Source organism: Elephantulus edwardii, unplaced genomic scaffold, assembly GCF_000299155.1.
Source record: "Elephantulus edwardii isolate Elephantulus edwardi_28Jun2011 unplaced genomic scaffold, EleEdw1.0 scaffold00048, whole genome shotgun sequence".
Taxonomy (NCBI): Eukaryota; Metazoa; Chordata; class Mammalia; order Macroscelidea; family Macroscelididae; genus Elephantulus; species Elephantulus edwardii.
In genome coordinates, this window is record NW_006399798.1 from 5,708,022 (window position 1) to 5,728,858 (window position 20,837).

At 60.2% G+C, this 20,837-nt stretch overlaps 1 protein-coding gene across 1 annotated transcript; it reads left to right on the forward strand.

The window, feature by feature from the left end:
- Positions 1 to 218: 218 nt before the first annotated feature.
- On the forward strand, positions 219 to 20,137 carry EVPL (envoplakin). The gene is made up of 22 exons (XM_006886363.1): positions 219 to 316; positions 2,690 to 2,789; positions 3,195 to 3,349; positions 3,434 to 3,560; positions 4,260 to 4,385; positions 4,540 to 4,578; positions 4,855 to 5,016; positions 5,439 to 5,546; positions 5,649 to 5,744; positions 7,462 to 7,587; positions 7,986 to 8,132; positions 8,713 to 8,867; positions 9,009 to 9,106; positions 9,516 to 9,688; positions 10,781 to 10,959; positions 11,034 to 11,172; positions 11,259 to 11,452; positions 11,760 to 11,910; positions 15,531 to 15,614; positions 15,743 to 15,853; positions 15,943 to 16,035; positions 16,709 to 20,137. The coding sequence occupies exons 1-22, from the start codon at positions 219 to 221 to the stop codon at positions 20,135 to 20,137; spliced, it is 6,090 nt and encodes a 2,029-aa protein (XP_006886425.1).
- The last annotated feature ends 700 nt before the right edge of the window (positions 20,138 to 20,837 follow it).

Below are 20,837 nucleotides of genomic sequence, written 5' to 3' on the forward strand. Positions count from 1 at the left end.
CCCAAACTGGTTGTGCCGGGAGAGGGTGGAGTGGGCGTGCCGGGTGCATGCGCGGCAGCTCCAAGGGGGCCCCCCTCACCTGCAAGGGTGCCTCCCAGAAACCGTCTGGCTCCCGAGACCGCCCCATCAGAGCCAGCTGCCCAGCCGGTGAGGACGCACGCCGCTACCTGCCACCCGCGCCGCCCGAGCCCAGCCTGAGCCAGCGCCAACCTTCCACCATGTTCAAGGGGCTGAGCAAAGGCTCCCAGGGCAAGGGGTCCCCCAAAGGCTCCCCAGCCAAGGGGTCTCCCAAAGGCTCCCCCACCAAGCACAGCCGGTGAGCAGGGCCAGGCAGGGGGTGGCTGGGGCAGGGGTGGTATCATCTGGAGACACAGCCCAGAGCCCAGGACCAGTCTAGCGCTGACATTTGGTGGCCAAAGGCCCAAGGCCCGAGGGCGGTGCTCGCCCTGGCGGGAGCTGCCAACCAAGAACAGCCCTCGTGCTGGCAGGAAGCAGGGGCATCCAGGCCTATCTTTGGACTCCGGGAGGCCTGAGGCCTGGGGGAGACCACTGGCGGGCCCAGCTGTGGCAGCAGCTAGGAGGCTAGGCACCTGGGTTCCTGCCCGTGGCACTGTTCAGGGGCACAGCTTGACCCCAGAATGAGCTGAGGGTCTGGGTGCTGGATGGTCCCAGAGAAGCTGCATGAGGGGTGCCCGGGAGCGGGGAGCCAGGGCTGGCTGTCCAGGAGTCGTAAGGTCACTTGTCTGCTCTTCTAGGCTGAGCAAGCAGCTTTCCTCAGAAGGTACCCACCCCCTCGGGCCTTGGGATCTTGTTAGAGTTGGGAGATTGCGCTGCTGGGGCCTGGGGTGCAAAGGGGAGAGGCTCGACTCCCTCAGGGCCTCTTGACGCCCCCTTCCTGCACACACGGAGGCCTGTGGGCCACTCTTCTGCTAGGTCCTGGGCAGCTTGATAGCTTGGGCAAGGTCTTGGGGTCCTGGGTTCCTCTCACCCCCTAGAGCCTTGGCTGACGGTCTTCCCACCACTGGGCCCCAGCCCCCACTGCAGGGTGGAGGTGGCAGGTTGCCTGGGGTCCGAGATGGAAAACAAGAACTGAGCGTGTAGGGGGCCATTACCCTGATAGGGATCAGGGCGGTGACACCCAGTTTGGTGTCTGGGTAGACGGGAAAGGCAGCCCCAAGTCTCCTGCAGGAGTGACCTGTCCTCCCTGGGGCACCTGAGCCCTGCCCAGAGTGGGCCATGTCCGTCCCTCCCTCCTTCTCTCCCTCCTGGCGGGCAGACCAAGGACTGGGCACCAAAACTCAGCACTGAAAGCCCCTGCTCTGCCGGGGTCCTCGGTAGGCTTCCTGCCTGAGCTGATGAGTCCAGGGGGAGCGGGTCCTGGGTCTGGCTGTAGCCCCCTAGAGAGGGCTCATCACCCCCTCCCACACAGTCCACTCACTCAGAGTATTTACGGAGACCCTTCTAGGCTAGGGCTCAGATCTGGTGGTTTCAGGACCTCCAGCGGCCTGGTCTGTAGGGAACTGCGCTGGTAAACCCCAAGACAATGCCTCTCAGGTTTGAATCCAACACCTGCTCCTCGGCAGCCTCCTGTATGACGTACAGTCTCAGAAAAAGCCCTCGGAGGCTTCAGCTGTGTCAGCTCAGACTTGACAGCAACGAGTTTGAGGCTTTTCAACTGGTCTGGCGAGACCACTGCAAACAGCCTCTATGCCCCTAAGGCCGCCCCTGCACCAGGCCCTCTAGGAGATGCTTTAATGCACTAATTTTCTCAGGGTGTGATAATCCTGTGAGGTGGGAAGTACTGTTGGAGCTCAGCTCTACAAGTGAGCTACAGAGGCACAGAGAGGTTGTGCAACTCGCCCAAGATCACACAGCAATAGTGAGGGAGATGGCCAAACACAGGCTAGAGTCCCCTCCAACCGTAACACCTTCTTGGGCCAGCCCTCTGCCAGGGCAGCTTGTCTGGCCCCTGGTTTAAGAACCCAAGGAGGCTTTCCGTCCCCCAGGACAGACCTGTGACGCCGCAGATGCCGTAGTTCAGCATACGCACGTGTCAGGGCCTCTGCTACGATGCCAGGATGTCCGCACAGGAAACGACCCTGATATGAGCGCAGATGGACGCTCTCTCCGGACAAGCAGGCCCCAATCTGGGCCATGTTCCCCAAATCTGGGAAATGGGGTACCCCAGCAATCTGTGGGCTCCCTTTGCTCCAATGATGTATGGCTCCTCCAGGTGGTTGCTAAGGTCTGGACGAGCCTTGGGGGACACATGCTATTGTCCTTGGACCCAGTGAAGCCAGCTGCCTCCCCCAGGGCCCAGCCTTGTACCCCCGCGTTGGTGGCTGAGTTCCACCCCCAGCTGGAGGAAATGGGTAGGGAGCTGGCAGGACAACTGGCTGAGGCTGGGGTGCCCCAAGTCCTCCTGCTCCACGTGCCCACACAGACAGGATGGGGCTTTCTGAACTCTCTCGTCCCTACTCAGTACTTCACAGCCTCCTTCCAGGGAGAGACCACAGTGTCCCTCCAGGACGTAGGCTCTGCTTTCCTGGGCCATGAGCCTGACTGCAGGGTGATACAGGGCAGAGGTGGGCCAGGTGACTTACCTGGACAGGCAGAGCTCCTGCCCAAGGGGAACAAAGGGGCCTTTTCTGACAGTGGTCTCTTCTGTCTGTCTACCTCCACCTGTCAGGGCTGCCACACAGGAGCTGGCCCTGCTCATCTCCCGCATGCAAGCCAACGCTGACCAAGTGGAGAGGGACATCCTGCAGACTCAGAAGAAACTGCAGCAGGTGAGGCTATGTAGCTGATGGCTGGCGCAAGGGCAGCTGCATTGCATCAGGAGGCCTACTGCCATGACTGATGGCCTCTGGATGGGCACATGGGTCACTCTCTTCTTATGCCCGTCGTGCTGTTGCATAGTGTTGCATAGTGCCTCGTTCACTGCCCACACCCCCTGTTGAGCCTCACACAGCCTCGGGGAGAGAAGGCTGTTTTCTTTCTCTGTTAGGCTCCTAGCACTGAGCAGTGAAGTGGTTTACGGAGGACTCAGGCTTCCCCTCGTGTCTTTGCACACAGAACAGGCGGCCAGCATGGCTGACGTCCCCTCAGGATGGGGCCTCCAGGACAGGGCAGCAAGGGTGTGGGGGCCCCCTGCACCCCGATGCAGACCTCTGCAATCCTTGCCCCGCTCCCAGGACCGGCAGAACAGTGAGAGCAGCCAGCCTCTGCAGCACCAGCAGGAGACCGGCCGCAACCTGAAGGAGGCTGAGATGCTACTCAAGGACCTCTTCCTGGACGTGGACAAGGCCCGGCGGCTGAAGCACCCACAGGCCGAGGAGATTGAGAGGGAGTGAGTGGAGTGGGGCCAGGAGGCGGTGGGGGGCCTGGAGGGGGACCCCAGCCCGACCTGACACTCCTGCCCACCTTCCCCCAGCATCAAGCAGCTGCACGAGCGGGTGACCCAGGAATGCGCCGAGTACCGCGCTCTGTACGAGAAGATGGTGCTGCCGCCCCACGTGGGGCCCAGGGTGGACTGGGCACGCGTGCTGGAGCAGAAGCAGGTCAGGGGGCCCCCCAGGTCTGCTCCACCTTCTCAGATCACACCTCCCGGAGTGATCAGAGACGCCCGTGAAGTCACTGCCTCTGATCATCAACCTGCTTGTACCTGTTAGCAGTGTGGGGACCTGACCAGGCAAAGAGCCAAGGAGACCAGCTATCAAGGAAGGCTTCCTGCAGGAGGAGGCCTGGGGAAAGGGATGGGATGATAGGGAAGGAATATTCCAGAGAGAAGGAACAAAGTCTGCTGCCAGGAGGATGCCTAGGGTGGGATGGGAGAGGGGTTTCCTGGTCAGGTGGGTAGAGCTGGGTCACAGGCACCCTGATTGTCAGGTGGGGAGCTGCACTTTAATTCCACAACACAAGGGGTGCCATGGGACGAGGACGGGACAGTGAGGGAGGGGTGGGCAGAGCAGGATGGGTACAACTGTAGATGTCCAGGCAGGAGAGGCTGAGGCCAGGGAGGACGCAGGGAAGGAAGGGGGCTTTTCGGAGGCTGAGCCCGCATCCTGGGCCTGCGGGCTATAGCAAGGGCCACCAGGGCGACTGAGAACCCACGTCCCGGGAGAGCTGCGGGCCCTGCCTAGGTCTGCTTGCCGGACTGTCCAGGGCCTGCCTGGCCATCCCTTCTGGGGAGGATGCTGAGCGAGAGAGGAGGGCTCGGAGAGGCCTTCTCCAGCCCCTGAGCTGCGGTTGTTCCACAGAAGCAAGTGTGTGACGGGCAGTACGGGCCAGGCATGGCGGAGCTAGAGCAGCAGGTGGCCGAGCACAACATCCTGCAGAAGGAGGTTGAGGCCTACGGGCAGCAGCTGCGGAACCTCGTGGGGCCGGTGGGTTCGCCCGGCGCTGGCCGTTCTGGCCACTTCTCCCGTGGGAGCCCCAGCCTCGCTGGCCTCGGGAGGGGACGGGAGGAGCACCCCGGGGTGGGCTCCCCTGCACCTGCCTCTCACCCTGCCTTTCACTGCTTTCCTTTCTGCCTGCCAGGACGCAGCTGCCATCCGGAGCCAGTACCGGGACCTGCTGGTAAGGAGGGGGGCGGGGGGGGTGGCCACCCAGGCTGACAAGGTGACCAAGAGCAGGGGTGTTCTGGAGGCTGGAAATACAGGGGACCAGGGAAGAGAGACCAGTGGCCTCGGCAGGAGTGTCCCAAGGGCTGAGACTAGAGGAGGAGAGAGGCTGGGGTGACGGGTGACCATGGTAGGGGCATCCTGGAGACTAGGAGGCTGATGAGGGGAGCCGGCATCTCTGAGCCTGGCTGCTGTGGTCTCACCGCGCCCTGTCTTGCCGTCCTGAGCGCAGAAGGCGGCCTCGTGGCGTGGCCAGAGCCTGGGCAGCCTCTACACGCACCTGCAGGGCTGCACGCGGCAGCTGAGCGCACTGGCCGAGCAGCAGCGGCGCATCCTACAGCAGGACTGGAGTGACCTCATGGTGGACCCTGCGGGCGTGCGGCAGGAGTACGAGGTCAGGGGGCTTGCGGAGGCTAAGAGCTGTGGGCAGAGGTGAGGGGGTGCAGGCAGAGGTGCTTGAGTGACCAGGACCCCTGATCCTGACTGCCTGTGCCAGGTCAGAGGACGAGGGTAGAAGTTAGAGGGCACAGGCAGAGGGGCTTGAGTGACCAGGACCCCTGCTCCTGACGGCCTGTGCCAGGAGATGAGAATGAAGGTCAGGGGTTAAGAATAGATGTCAGGGGGTACAAATGGAGGGCATATGAATGACCAGGACCCCTGCTCCTGACGGCCTGTGCCAGGAGAGGACGAGGGCAGAGGGCATGTAAGTTACCAGGACACCTGGTCCTGATAGACCAGGGGACAAGGGCATGTTTCAGGCGCACAGACGGAGGGCCTGAGGGTCCATGACCTAACTGCCCACCCCGTCCTCTCCAGCACTTCAAGCAGCATGAACTGCTGAACCAGGAGCAGAGCGTGAACCAGCTGGAGGACGACGGGGAGCACATGATCGAGCTCGGGCACCCGGCCACCGGGCCCATCCAGGTGCGCTGATCCCCACCGCCCGCAGGGGGCTTCCAGGAGGCTGGTGAGGCGGGTGGGGTGGACGGCAGGCCTGGCCCAAGGCTCATGCTTCTTTATCCCCAGGCCCATCAGGAGGCCCTGAAGATGGAGTGGCAGAACTTCCTGAACCTGTGCATCTGTCAGGAGAGCCAGCTCCAGCATGTGGAGGTCTACTGCAGGGTGAGGCCCGGGCAGGGCAGGGGTGGCTGTGGGGCCGGCTGAGGGGCGTGCAGGACACCAGAACCAGGGGCCTCTGAGCCAGCGCCGGTGCCAGTGCCTGTGGCCCCACGTTCATCACGGGTAGACTGTGCTCCTGGGAGTTTGCAGCTGGTTTCCGGAAGTATCATCAAGTCCTTCGGAGGCCCCGTGTGTGTACTGGATCCGTCAACCTTTTAATTAGCAACCAAGCACTGTTAGTACCACCCAGGGTCTCCCCCTGTGACTGGACCCCTCACAGATAAAACAGGGAATGACTGTGACACAGCCACAAAGGGAAATTAGGTCACACACTTCACCATGCCCTGAGGGTGTGAAAATGGTTCTTGGGAGCAAAGCAGAGGCGAAAAAGGAATCTTGGTCTATTTATGTATCAATACTCAAACCCCCTGCCACCAACACCAAGCTGGTCCTGACTCATGGCGACCCACCAGCGAGTTTCCAAGGCTGTAAATCTTTATAGGAGGAGAGACTTCCCTTCGTCCCCCAAGGACTCGCCAATGGATTTGAACTGCTGGCCTTTGAGCTAGCAGTCCAGAACATTACTCACCAGAGCTCCTCCTACGTTAACACAGACACATATTGGTCGCTGTGTGCCGACCGCAGACACGCAGGACAGAGTAGACCTGCCCGGTAGGGTCTCCAAGCTTGCCATGTCTTTTCTCACAAGGAACAGCTGGAATTGAACCTCTCACCTCTTGGTGAGCAGCCGAGAGCCTAACCACTGTGCCACCAGACCCCTTATACACACAGCACTTCAACGGGCACCTGGTAATCATGTGATGCTGTGGTGGCGATGTCAGCCCTGGGGCCTCTGGTGGCGCAGTCTGCAGGGAGTCACGCTGCTAAACCAAAGGCTGAGTGTCTCCATTGGTTCAAATTCACCAGCGGGAGAAAGACGGGCAGTCCCCTCCTGTTTCCATTTACAGCCTCAGAAACCTGATGGCAGGTGACCAGAGTCCGAAGTTCCGAAGTGAGTCAGTTGAGTGCGATGTGAGCATTTTGTGGAGGGCTTGGGAAGAAGCATCTAGAAGTCTCCTTTGAGGACAACGAAGTTGTAAAGGGGCTGAGAGACACTGAGAGAAAACCCAGCTGAGAATTTTAGAGAATATTTTTTTTATTGAGTGAGTGAGTGTGTGTGTGTGTGTGTGTGTGTGTGTGTGTGTGTACCGTCACATTAAATCTGACTGGTACAGGAGGAGATTGTCCCTCCTCCAGCAGAGCATCTGGTGGATTCGAACCACATACCTCTGGGACTGCAGTGCAGCTTCTTGCCACTAGGCCACCAGAGCTCACCAGAAAATATTTTTCAACCTGAAATGTTTTTTTTACGCATTTGAGAGAACAAAGAGGCACAACTTTCTCTCTTGTTTTTATTTTTAAAGTGTCATCACAAGTACTGACAGTGATGCCCACACGATGGTGGGTGTTGCTTTAAAGCAGGTTTCTCTGTCCTGCCCAGAGGCTGACACAAGTTAATGCATAAACACGCACGCGCCCCACAAAAAGCTGGTCTGGGCGCAGGGTCTCTGGGCTTAGGGGATTTAGGGCTAACAGGTTTGGATTTAGCTGGGCTGGCTCCTGTCAGTCTGGGGACAGCTCATTAGCATGATCAGTGGGCAGGAGGCTGCCCCAGACCCTGCCTGCCCAAGCCTTACCCTTGACCCCTCGGCAACCTCAGTTCCAGGAAGAGGCTGGATCGGTCAGCCAGACCCTGGCCAAGCTCAGCTCCAGCCTGGACACCAAGTACAACCCTGCTCCCGGGGCGCCCCCAGGCACCTGCACAGAACTGCTGCGGCAGCTGGAGGTGAGACAGCCCCACCTGACCACCCTCCCTACGTGCGTCCCGCTGCTGGGCACTGGGGGGGTCTGGGCTTCACGCCCCCTCCCATGTAATCAGTCCTGCCCTGAGCCCTGACCACTGAGGCAGGAGAAGGGAGGTAAGGAGCTGCTCCCAGCTGTGTTACCAGGAAAAAATCTCTACACCTCAGTTTCCTCTTCTGTAATGTTGAGGGGCACCGGGGACAGCTCCAAGACCTCTCCGGCTTCCACTCTGGAGAACAGGGTGCTGGAAAGTCCATCCTAATCCCAGATCTCAGAGTCCCAGCCCATCAGGGAGGGTGTCCTGTCACCTTCCCAAAGACCAGGAGTGAGCAGGGCTGGGCCCAGGTGAGTGGAGCTTGAACTCGCTGCCCGGCCTGGCAGGTAGAGGAGAAACAGCTGGCGGTGGCTGAGAGGACCGTGGGGGACCTACAGCGCCGGAGCAAGGAGGTGACCCCTCTGCCCCTGCGCAGGAGCCCGCCCCAGCAGCCCCTGCACGTGGACAGCATCTGCGACTGGGAGTCCGGAGAAGTATGACCACAGCCACCCAGCTACACACTGTCCCTGCCCAGCCTCGCCCAGCCTCACCCTGCCCAGCCCAGGGGCTCAGCCCTGCCCAGTCTCACTCCACCCTGGACTCTGCCCCGTTCAACCTCACCCTGGACTCACCCAGCCCTGCCTCTGCTGCACCCCAGCCTCGCCCTCCTTCTGTCCCAGGGCTCATCCCGGCCCAGCCTTACTCCACCCTGTCTCTGCCCCTGCCCAGCCCGTCCCTAAGCTACCCCCCCACTACCGTCCCTACCCCGTCCCTACCACGCCCTTACCCCCCGCTCCTCCCCTCACCTCTACCCCTCCCTCTACCCCTGCCCCCCGCCCAGCCTCATCCATCCAGTCTGGGCCCCTGCCCAGCCTCACTCTGGTCATGCCCTGGTCTCACTCCACCTTTACCTCTGCCCAGCCCTGGCCTACCCTCACCCAGCCGTCTCTGCCCCAGCCCTGCCCTAGCTTCATCTCACAACTCCTGACCTGCTTCCCGGCCCGTGCTCCACCTGCCTCTGTTCCCTGTCCCCCCTGCCTGTCTGCACCCGACCTGACCCCCCACCTGCCTCAGGTGCAGCTCCTGAGAGGTGAACGGTACACACTGCTGGACAACTCCGACCCCCACACCTGGATCGTGCAGGGTCCTGGGGGGGAGACCAAGAATGCCCCAGCCACCTGCTTCTGTATCCCAGCACCAGACCCTGACGCTGTGGCCAAGGCCTCCAGGTGGGCCATCGTGGGGTCCCGCGGTGACACTCAGGGACAGGGGCAGGCTGTGGGCTATCAGAGTCCCCTGGCTCCCAGCTGTGAGGGCTGAGGATGGGGCTGGATGGAGGCGGGCCACCTTCTCCAACCTTCCCCTCCCAGGCTGGCCTCGGAGCTGCAGGCATTGAAGCAGAAACTGGCCAGTACCCGGAGCCACTTGAAGACCAGCGTGACCGAGGCTGTCCAGCCAGGCCAACAGGGTACCAGGGGCTGGTGGAGGCTGGAGAGTGGGGGTGTCGAGATAAAAACCTCAAACCAATTTAACAGAAGTTAAAACAAGTCCAACTCATAGCAACCTCCAGGACAGAGCAGGGCTGCACAGTGCCTTCCCTTCCCCCAGGGAGTGCCTGAGGGTTTGAACCACTCACCTTTCAGTTCACAGCCAAATGGCTTCACTGAACATTTCCTACTGTTAGGATCGAGGAAGTATCTGTCAGCTTCCGCTGTGCTGGGGGCTGCGGCAGGCGAGGGTGGCCCGGAGTTACAGCCACCGTCCCCCCCCTCCTGGCTCCACCCACCCAGGACCTTCTTTGGTCACTCAGGGAGGGGTCCCTTTAGGAGATGCGGTACAATAGGTCCTGGACGCTTAGCCTCTCCCTGTGCCCCCAGCTCTGTCCAGCTCAGCCCCGGCTGACCCACGAGCCCAGAAGCTCCTGACACAGATGACCCGGTTGGACGGGGACCTAGTGCAGATAGAGAAGCAGCTGCTGGCCTGGACGCGGGCACCGCTGACCCGCACATCACCCCTGGAGGACCTGGAGGGTCGCATCCGCGGCCATGAGGTGGGCAGGGCAGGACAGGCTCTAATACCTTAGCGGGAGACACAGGTGGCGGCAGCAATGGGACGGGCGTTGGGCAGAGCGGAGGGAGAACCGGGCAGAGCGGAGGGAGAACTGGGCACAGCCGAGCTGGGTCCAGCCCAGGTCCTCCACCACCAGGTCCGGGACAAGCCCTCCAGGCTCCCTGGGCCTTAGTGTCCCTATCCCTGACACACTCAGTTGTGCTGAGGATGGTACTGTTTCAGAAGTTTCTAGAAGGGGCTGGACCAGCATCTGGGTGTCCTCCACTACCAGATCTGTGACCTGGAGTGACTCCCGCTTGTGCTCCGGATGGGTTGGGGCCTTGTGGGAAGGGAGAAGTTTTCAGGGTGGAAAGGGTAAGTGTGCAGGCTGGGTCCTGGGTCAGAGGTGAAGTGAGGGACCCCCTGTGACAGGTGGACACTGTGCTGTGACATGCCAGTCCCTGAGACCAACCCCAGGGGCGTGCCAGGTACAGGGAAGGGCTGAGTCCTATGCCAGACTTCCACTGCTCACAAAAGGCCACAAGTGACCATCATCAAACTGCACAGCCCCCTGAGGTGAGGCTGTTTCCCACCAGCACCAAGCAGTGGGGGGAGCACTCCTTTGGGTTCTGACAGGGACTGGACTGTCCAACGAGCAAGGTGCCCACACCTCACCAGGAGAGGTTTGATGGAAAGTAGACAGTGGGGCCTTCTCGTCATGACTTGTGCAACGTATGAATGAATGAGTCAAGGAATGAATGCGTGTGGCTCGTGCTGGTGGGGACAAGGCGGGGACCTGATGACCAGGTGACAACAGTAGGTAGCCCGATGCTTCCAAGCTCCGGACATCCAAGGTCGCATTTACTGCCACCATCAACTCATTCTGTAGATGAAGAGAGTGAAGGTCAGAGAGGCTGATTAACCCAGGGTCGTACACACGGCAGCTCGCAGGATCAGAACCGGAGGCAGTTCGCTGGCTCCGAGCTCAAGCCCATAGCTGCCACGCTCTCCTGCCTCCAGAGGGTAAAAGGAGGAGCGAGGGGAGCTGGGGGGAGGAGGTCTGGGAGATTCTGACCTCAGCTGCCCCGGCCAGGGCACTGCCCAGCGCCTGCAGAGCCTGGGAGCTGAGAAGGAGGCGGCCCAGCGGGAGTGCGAGGCCTTCCTATCAGAGCAGCCTGTGGGCTCCGCTGCCCTGCAGCTGCCTGTGGCCCTGAACAGCGTCAAGAACAAGTACAGCGATGTGCAAACTCTGTGCAACCTCTACGGAGACAAGTAAGTGTCGGGAGGCCCCAGGCGGGCAGCACAGTGTGGCGGAGAGCTGGCCTGACTCTCCCTCCTCTGCGCAGAGCCAAAGCTGCCCTGGGCCTGGAGCGACAGATCCAGGACGCGGACCAGGTCATCCGAGGCTTCGAGGCCGCCCTGGCCCAGGAGGCCCCCATCGCCGACAGCCCAGGGGCGCTGCAGGACAGGGTCAGCGAGCTGCAGGTGAGGCTTGGCCCCCCGGGCCAGGTGCAGGGTACACAGGGCACCTCGTGCAGCCACAAGTGTGCATTGCTGCTGTGTCCCACCAGCACCGGCGGCGGGAGCTGGTGGAGCAGCAGACCTGCGTGCTGGGCCTGCACAGGCAGCTGAAGGCCACGGAGCACACGTGTGGCGCGCTACAGAACAACTTCCGGGAGTTCTGCCAAGATCTGCCACGCCAGCGGCGCCAGGTCCAGGCCCTGACTGACCGCTACCATGCCGTGGGGGACCAGCTGGACCTGCGGTGAGTGCTGGACCATCGGGCCCACGGTACGGGGATGCTGGGTACTGCCACTGACAAGCTGGGTGACTTTGAACGGACGACTGGATCTCTGTGGGGCTCAGTTTTCCCATCTGTAAAATGGAATGGTAGCAGTTCTTACCTCCCAGGGTGCTTGGTGTCAGCAGAGGCTGTCAGGACAAAGAGTAGGTCACTGAGGCCTCCTGACCTGTCCCCTGGAAGGGTGGTGTCCCCAGTCACTTCTCTTACGTTCACCTGTCCCCAGAGGGTGGCTCTCACCTCTGTTTTGGCTTCGTCCCCCTATTACCAGGGAGAAGATAGTGCAAGACGCTGGTCTCACCTACCAGCAGTTCAAGACCTGCAGGGACAATCTGAGTTCCTGGCTCGGGCACCTGCCCCACATGCAGGTGCGGCCCCAGGACGGGCCCAGCCAGCTGGCGTACAAGCTGCAGGCACAGAAGGTGAGGGGCCTGGGGTCTCCTGCCACCTCTTCTCCAGGGCTGCTGCCTGTGCTCATGCCGCCACCTAGCGACCAAGCCTCCAAAGTGCGCTGTTTGAGGTCAAGGCACTGACATGGGTCGAACTACGGCACGTAGCCTGCAATCACAATCTTTCCGGGAGCAGATAATGGAAGCGGGGTCAAACTGCCAAACTTCAGACTAGCAGCTGAGTGTTTAATTTTTAAGTCACATAAACCAAAGCCCTGTTCTGATTCATGTTGTTTTTGTTGTTGTTAAGTGCCGTCGAGTTGTAGGCGACTCATAGTGACCCTATGAACAAAAGTCCTGTACACCTGTATAACTTCCGTCCTTTCTCCAGGTTCCTGGGGTTTCCAGAGGCAAGCTGTTATGGAAGTGGATGCCACTCCTGCTTATAGCAGCCCTATATGATACACAGAACTGCCCTGTAAATTCTCCCTGGAGGCAAGGGCGGCAAAACTTCCTCTCACATACTTTGGGTTTGTTGTTGTTGATGGCCGTTGAGTCGAGCACGACTCACAGCAACCCTATGAACAAAAGTCCTGAAGCCTTTCTATAACTATCGACATTTATCAAAGTTCATAAGTGTTTCCAGAGGCGTGTTGTTTAGGAAGTGGTTGCCTCTTCTGCTTCCTAACAATCAAAGACTAGGGAAAGGGAAATGAAAGGACAGAGAAAATGATGCTGCAGCAGTCAGGACAAGCTGGGACCCGGTTGTGGTGTTCCGATTGAGAAAGTATTCTTGCTCTGTAGGAACAGATCTGCCGTACAAGGGCAGGTTCCTCTGTTCCTTCTAGAAGACACCTCCTGTCTGCTGCTGGGACACAGCAATTGTATCTTCATCCTGCATTTCCAACCGTGCAGAAGTGTGTGATTCATTGACTGGCTGCCAATCAAATCAGAATCTGATCTGCCTCATTGACAAGTCACATCGGGATGGAACTAGGAGGCTATTTTTTGGAGAAGGAGGTGGAGGGACAGCAAAGGAGAGGAAGACCTTCAGCCAGTGGATTGACAGTGATCGCAGCGGTGGGCTCGAGAGTGTCAGAGAGTGTGAGGACAGCACAGGATGGGTCTGATGTTCATAGAGTCACTTTCAGTCGCACTCAACTTGACACCGCTTAACAACTACAACGTAGATTTTCCAAGGCTGTGACTTTATTAGAGAGACTGTCTCTCCCTCCTCTCACGGAGGGACGGATGAGTTTGAACCGCTGGTCTTTGGGTTAGCAGCCAGCAAATGTCAAAGCGTTAGCGCTTTAGTGTCTGTAATGCACTAGTGGGGATTGAACATGGGTCTCCTGTGTGAGAGGTGAGAATTTTACCACCTCAGCAATTAGCACCACAAACACCCCCCTGACCTTTTCCCTGCAGGAGCCCCAGGCATCGCTGGCCTGGCTGGAGGTGGACAGAGGACACAACGCTCAGGGTTTAGTTTCTGAGGCTCCCAGCCATTTCCGCATTTTCTTTTTCATACTTGTCAGGTTCCCTTTCGGTGGTAGCGGCTGGGCTACCATTTGGGGGTACAGCTTGACCTCAGGCAGCTCTCAGTCAGGTGGGGAGATCTACAAGTCACAGGTCATGAGGTGATTATCACTTCTGTAGGGGAGCCCTGGGCACTGTGGGTACCCGCTGCTAGGCATGGTTGGGGTCGGGCCAGCCTGAAGGAGCCAGCAGATACTGCAACAACTGAGTAGCAACTGGGGGAGGGGGTGGCAGAGGGAAGGACTGAAGTGTCCCAAGCAGAGGGCATGGCGAGTCAGGGCACAGGAGTGACCTACAGCCCTTACAGGGCACAGATGATGCTAGACCGTACCCCAGGGTCACCGGGAGAGGTCATCTGCAGCTCTGTAGCTACCAGGCTCCCTCGGGCTGCCCTATGGAGCTGTCTGAGGGAGGCAGGGCTGAAGCCAGGAAGCTGAGCAGGGACAGGGGTGCCTGGGAGATGGTGCCTGGATGAGTGAGGAGGGAGGGCAGAAAGAGGAGAGTGGATCTGAGAGATGCAGAGGGTGGCACCGGCTGGTTTGGTGATTACTTGGAGGGAGACACAAGACCCAGGGCTGTATGAGGCTCTGTCTGGGATACCGAGGAGAGGGGTACCTCACTGGGATGGGGAACACAGGAACAGAGTGCGTTTTGGGGAAAGAAATGAAGTTAGTTGGGGTCATTCTGAGTGTGAGGTGCCAAAGGGTGGTGGGGAGATGGAGATGGATTTGTTGGGCTGGGAGTCTCCATCAGGCAAAGAGCTGGGCCCCAGGGCTGCGGGGGAAAGAAGGTGTCTCAGTTCTCTAGCACTGCTGTAACAGAGGCACCACCTACGGATGGCTTTAAGACAGAAATTCACTCTCTCAGTTCAGGTTACAAGTGTGACTTCAGGGTGCCAGCTTGAGGGAAGCTCTTGTCTCTGTCGGTTCTGGAGGAAGTCATGTCTCCCTCGGCTCCTCTTGGCCTGACACTCCTGGGAGGTCTCTGTCCATCCCGGCCCTTGCCGTGGCGGGGAGCTTTTCAGAGCAGAAGCCTGGCCAGCTCCTCTCCTGGTACAAAGGTTGCCATCTCAGCTGGCTTTCCTTCCTTCTTAAATCTTGTGAGAGAAAAATTACCAAGGCACAGCCTAGGAAAGTTCCCTTGATATCAGATCTGGGGGTGTTTCAGTCCACCCTTTCATCAGACCATCAGAGGTCATTACAGAGTGTCCACTTTACATCACTGCAGACATCGCTGCGTCATGATGCAATCCTCGACAGAGCCAAGAAAAGGGCCTGGGACAGACTCCGAGCCCTGATGAGGAGTAGAATCACATGGCAGCTTTTTTTTTATGTGTACCGTCAAATCAGATCTGACTGGTAAGGTTGTCCCTCCTTCTTCAGCAGAGCATCTGGTGGATTCGAACCTCACATCTCCGGGATTGCAGTGCAGCTTCTTGCCACTAGGCCACCAGAGCTCGCCACATGGCAGCTTTCAAAACCCCCTCATGCAAGGAGGCCACCCCAGATCAAGCAAATGGGCATTAACGGGGCAGAACATTTGCATTTTTCACAAGTTCCCCAGGTGATTATAGGAGTGATTTTAAAAATACAAAAAACTCATAGCTGTCAAGTCAGAACTGACTTCTAGCTGACCCCCCAGCCGGTTTTCAGAGACAGGAAATCAATCACACAGGAGGCGAGTACCCATCTTCCGCCCTTGGAGCAGCTGGGGGACTTGAACCTCCTGCCTTTGGACTGACAATGCAACAACCCCTGAATCAAGAGTGGTCCCTACACCAGCAGCTCAGTATCATCAGGAAATATGTCAGAAATGCAAGTCCTCAGGCTCCTGAATCGGGAACTCTGTGACACCCACAATCTGTGTTTGATCCAACCCATGCAATGCTCCTGGTACAGGTTCAGGGTCAAGGACTGCTGCGTTAGAACTCTGAGGGCAACTAGGGAGAAGAATGGGACTCAGCCAAGGTGAGGAAGCAGGAAAACTGGGAGAACGAAGTCAGGGAAAGAGGGACAGCCTGCCCAGACCTCCACGCCACTCTTACCTGCCCTGGGTTCTTGTGCCTGGGGGTCAGCGCTGGCCAGTGGCATCCTTGACTCCTGTTTTCCCTTTGGCAGAGGCTGGTGCAGGAGATCCAGGGCCGAGAGCAGGACAGGGCCAAGATGTCCAGCCTCTCCCAGGACCTGGAGGCAGCTCTACAAGTAAGCAGTTCTACGTCAGTTTGTCCCTCTTTGCTGTTCTTCTCTCCCTCCTTCTTCTCGTCCCCTGCTCCCCACACCGGCTTCTGCCCACTGTCTCCCAACCTTTTTGTCCTTTTCTCCCTGCTCAGGACTATGAGCTGAAGGCAGACACCTACCGCTGCTCCTTGGAGCCGACACTGGCAGTATCGGCCCCCAAGAGACCCCGAGTGGTTCCTCTGCAAGAGAGTATCCAGACCCAGGTGAGGGGGACCCCACAGGGCTGAGCACCAGCTCTGCAGCCTCTGAGCTGGGTTCTAACTCTGCCCCCTCCTTCCTTTTCCCTGTCCAGGAGAAGAACTTGACCAAGGCCTACACAGAGGCTGCAGCCGCCTGTCAGCAGCAGCTGCAGCAGCTGGAGTTCGCGATAAAGGTGCTGGAGAAGGTACAGAGATGATACCCAGCCTGGTCATTGACCTGGAAGTCTTTTCTCCCTCCTCACCCTGCAGCCTCCAGTCCCTGGGTGGGCTTAGCAGACTGAGAGGGTGCACATCTCTCTAACCTGTCCTCATCATTTTGAACGGGATCGAATCCATCCCAGAGGTCGACCCTGTTGGTGTCACTTAGTTTCACCACAGCTTAGCCAATGTGAGATCTTCACTGGAGCCAGGATTCTTATTCAAGAGAAGAGAGAAAATAAAAAAAAACCTTGGAATCCAGCCTTGCTGAGCAAAAGGCCACCAAGGCCTCCATCCCTGGGAGACCAGGAGCCAGACACTCTTGACCAGAGGGCTTGCCAGGATTTCTGTGACCCTTAGCCATTCTCCAGCACCCCCAGAGGCACACATGAGGCCCATTTCTGGAAACCTGGATGGGAGGGGAAGGGAGGGATACACAAGGGAGGGCCTTCTCTTGGAACTTTCTAGAGCAGCTCAGCCTGAACAAGTTCCTGTGTCCCAACCCCACTCACATTCACTGCGTCTTCTCCAAATCCTGTACCCAAGCATCTCTGGTCTCCAGGGCTACCAGGTGGCCTCGGGAAGCAGGGGGAGGGGTCCTGACCTCAGTCCTTCCTGCCCTCTCACCCCATTCTCCACCCCTTCCTCCACTCTCTGCAGAAGGAGCTCAGCGAGCACATCCAGGTGGCCCACGATGCCAAGCAGGGGTCTGGGAGCCCGGCAGCAGCAGGGCAGGAGTCAGCGGCATTGCTGTCCCAGCTGGAGGAGGAGAGGAAGCGGGTGGCTGAGGTGCAGAGAGAGCTGGAGAAACAGAGGGAACAGCTGCTGCAGCTGAAGACACAGCGGCCCCTGGAGAGGCTGGAGGAGAAGGAGGTGGTGGAGTTCTACCGGGACCCAAAGCTCGAGGCCAGCCTGTCCAAGGTCAAGTCACAGGTCGAGGATGAGGGCAGGAAACGAGCCAGGCTGCAGGCGGACCTGGAGGCCATGGCCCAGAAGGTCGTCCAGCTAGAGAGCAAGAGGAAGACCAAGCAGCCGCACCTGCTGACCAAGGAGGTCACCCAAGTCGAGCGGGACCCTGGCCTGGCCAGCCAGCAAGCCCAGCTCACCAGCAAGATTGAGCACCTGCAGGGGGAGAACACTACCCTCTCGGTGCGGCTGGAGGGGCTCAAGAAGGAACTGCTGGCCCTGGAGCAGAAGGAGGTGAATGTGAAGGAGAAGGTGGTGGTGAAGGAAGTGGTCAAGGTGGAGAAGGATCCGGAAATGGTCAAGGCAGCCCAGGACCTGAAGCTGAAGATCAAAGCAGATGTCGCCCGGAGGAAGGCAGCCGAGGAGGCCGGGGCCAAACTGCGGGCTCGCATCCAAGAGCTGGAGCGGGCCATCAGCTCTGTGGAGCCCAAGGTCATTGTGAAGGAGGTGAAGAAGGTGGAGCAGGACCCGGGCCTTCTCAAGGAGTCCTCCAAGCTGAGGACCCTCCTGGAGGAGGAGAAGAGCAAGAACGCGGCTCTGCTCAAGGAGCTGCAGGAGCTGAGGGCCAAGCACAGCGAGGCGGAGAAGCAAAGACCCAAGGTGGAGCTCCGCGAGCGGGTCCTGGAGGTCTTCCAGGTGGAGCCCGAGACGGAGCAGGAGATGGCCCGGCTGCGCGCGCAGCTGCAGGACACGGCCGGCAAGCGCAGCAGTGCGGAGCAGGCCGTGGAGACCCTGCTGGCCGAGCTGACCGTGCTGCGGGCCCAGAAGCCCGCCGTGGAGTACAAGGAGGTGACGCGGGAGGTGGTGAAGCACCAGCAGAACCCCGAGGTGCTGCGCGAAGTGGACCGGCTCAAGGCTCAGCTCAACGAGCTGGTCAACAGCAGCGGCCGCTCCCAGGAGCAGCTCATCCGGCTGCAGGGCGAGCGGGACGAGTGGAAGCGGGAGCGCTCCAAGGTGGAGACCAAGACGGTCACCAGGGAGGTGGTGCGCCGCGAGAAGGACCCCGTCCTGGAGAAGGAGGCCGAGCGGCTGCGCCAGGAGGTGCGGGAGGCGACGCAGAAGCGGCGGGCGGCCGAGACCCAGCTCTACGAGCTGCAGAACAAGTACCTGCTGCTGGAGAGGAGGCGGCCCGAGGAGAAGGTGGTGGTCCAGGAGGTGGTGGTCACCCAGAAGGACCCGAAGCTGAGAGAGGAGCACAGCCGGCTGAGCAGCAGCCTGGACGAGGAGCTGGGCCGGCGGCGGCAGCTGGAGCGGGAGGTGCAGCAGCTGCGGGCTGGCGTGGAGGAGCAGGAGGACCTTCTCCGCTTCCAGGAGGAGCGCAGCAAGAAACTGGCGGCGGAGAAGGAGATCCGCCAGCTGAGCCTGAAGATCCAGGAGCTGGAGGCCCGGCCCCCGGCCGTGCAGGAGAAGATCATCATGGAGGAGGTGGTCAAGCTGGAGAAAGACCCGGACCTGGAGAAGTCCACCGGCGCCCTGCGGCAGGACCTGGAGCGGGAGAAGGCCCGGGTCACAGAGCTGCATCGGGAACGCCAGAGCCTGCAGGTCCAGATCGACGTCCTGCAGACCACCAAGTCGCAGGAGAAGACCATCTACAAGGAGGTGATCCGGGTGGAGAAGGACCGGGTGCTGGAGGGCGAGCGCGCCCGGGTGTGGGAGCTGCTGAACCGGGAGCGCGGGGCCCGGCAGGGGCGGGAGGAGGAGGCGCGGAGGCTCCAGGAGCGCATCGACAGGGCCGAGGCGCAGGCCAGGACCTGGGCGCGCGAGGAGGCCGCGCTGCAGCGGGCCCGTGAGCAGGCGGACCAGGCGCGCGGGCAGCTGCAGCAGGAGCTGCGGGCCCTGGAGCGGCAGAAGCAGCAGCAGGCGCAGCACCTGCAGGAGGAGGCCCAGAAGACGGACGGCGAGCGGCAGCGGGCGGCCCAGCGCGGCCAGGAGCTGTCGCGGCTAGAGGTGGCCATCCTCCGCGAGAAGGACCGGATCCACGAGAAGGAGCGGGCCCTGCGTGACCTCCACAGCAAGGTCGGCCAAGAGGAGCTCAGCCAGGAGACGCAAACGCGCGAGACCAACCTGTCCACCAAGATCTGCATCCTGGAGCCCGAGACGGGGAAGGACATGTCCCCATACGAGGCCTATAAGCGGGGCATCATCAGCCGGGGCCAGTACCTCCAGCTGCAGGAGCTCGAGTGCGACTGGGAGGAGGTGACCACCTCGGGCCCCTGCGGGGAGGAGTCGGTGCTGCTGGACCGCAAGAGCGGGAAGCAGTACTCCATCGAGACGGCCCTCCGCTGCCGGCGCATCTCCAAGGAGGAGTACCACCTGTACAAGGAGGGCCAGCTGCCCATCTCTGAGTTCGCCCTGCTCGTGGCCGGTGAGACCAAGCCCTGCTCCTCACTGTCCATCGGCTCCATCATTTCCAAGTCTCCGCTCGCTTCCCCGGGCCCCCAGAGTGCCAGCTTCTTCTCGTCCAGCTTCTCTCTGGGGCTCGGCGACGACAGCTTCCCCATCGCTGGGGTCTACGACACCACCACAGACAACAAGTGCAGCATCAAGACGGCCGTGGCCAAGAACATGCTGGACCCCATCACCGGGCAGAAGCTGCTGGAGGCCCAGGCGGCCACGGGCGGCATCGTGGACCTGCTCAGCCGGGAGCGCTACTCCGTGCACAAGGCGGCCGAGCGAGGGCTCATCGAGAACACGTCCACCCAGAGGCTGCTCAACGCCCAGAAGGCCTTCACGGGCATCGAGGACCCGGTGACCCGGAAGCGGCTGTCAGTGGGCGAGGCCGCGCAGAAGGGCTGGATGCCCCCCGAGAGCGTGCTCCCACACCTGCAGGTGCAGCACCTCACCGGCGGCCTCATCGACCCCAAGCGCACTGGCCGCATCCCCGTAGCCCAGGCCGTGCGCTCGGGGATGATCAGCGAAGAGCTGGCCCAGCTGGTGCAGGACGAGGCCAGCTACGAGAAGGATCTGACAGACCCCCTCTCCAAGGAGCGGCTGAGCTACAAGGAGGCCATGGGGCGCTGCCGCAGGGACCCCCTGAGCGGCCTGCTGCTGCTCCCCGCGGCACTGGAGGGGTACCGCTGCTACCGCGCCGCCTCCCCGACCCCGGCACGCGGCCTGCGCTGAACCGAGGCCCAGCAGTGAACGGGAGGTGTCCACGTGTGTGCAGGTGTGCGCAAGAGCCGGGGTCACATGGCCCAGTCAACCCCCGGGAACGGGCCTTCTGCTCTCTGAACCCCGTCTTGGTGCTGGGCCCTTCCCCAATCCACCCCCAGACACAGGCTCAGATCTGTCCTCCCACCCCTTCCCTGACTCAATGCTTCCAATAAAGGCATCCACTCAACTTCTCACACGCCTGCTGGGGACAGACATGGAGTCGGTTTGTCTGGGGATGACCTGGAGAGGGAAAACACCCCACTGACCAGGCTGGAAAACAAGTCAACTAGAGAGGCCATTAGAGGTCAGGGGCAGAGAACACAGGACCCGCCACACACCCTCCATCCACCACCCACCCTCCACCGCACCCACACTCCCAGTTCTTTCCTGGGTCTTCGAGTCAGGCCAGGCACTGACTCAAACCCGCTAGTCAGAATCAGCCAGGCCCTGTGCCCCCGTGAACAGAACACAGGCAATCTCAGGAAAGTGTTACTTTTATTTCCTGTTCTAAAAGCTAGAAGAAAATTAACACATGGAGATTCTGGGTGAACAGACAAGACCTCAGGTCAGAGGCGCGTCCCTCCCCTCCATCTCGTCTTTAACTCGGGACTCAACTGCAACTCAACTTGTCCCTCAAACTGTTTAAATACCAAAGACCAGCAGGGGATGT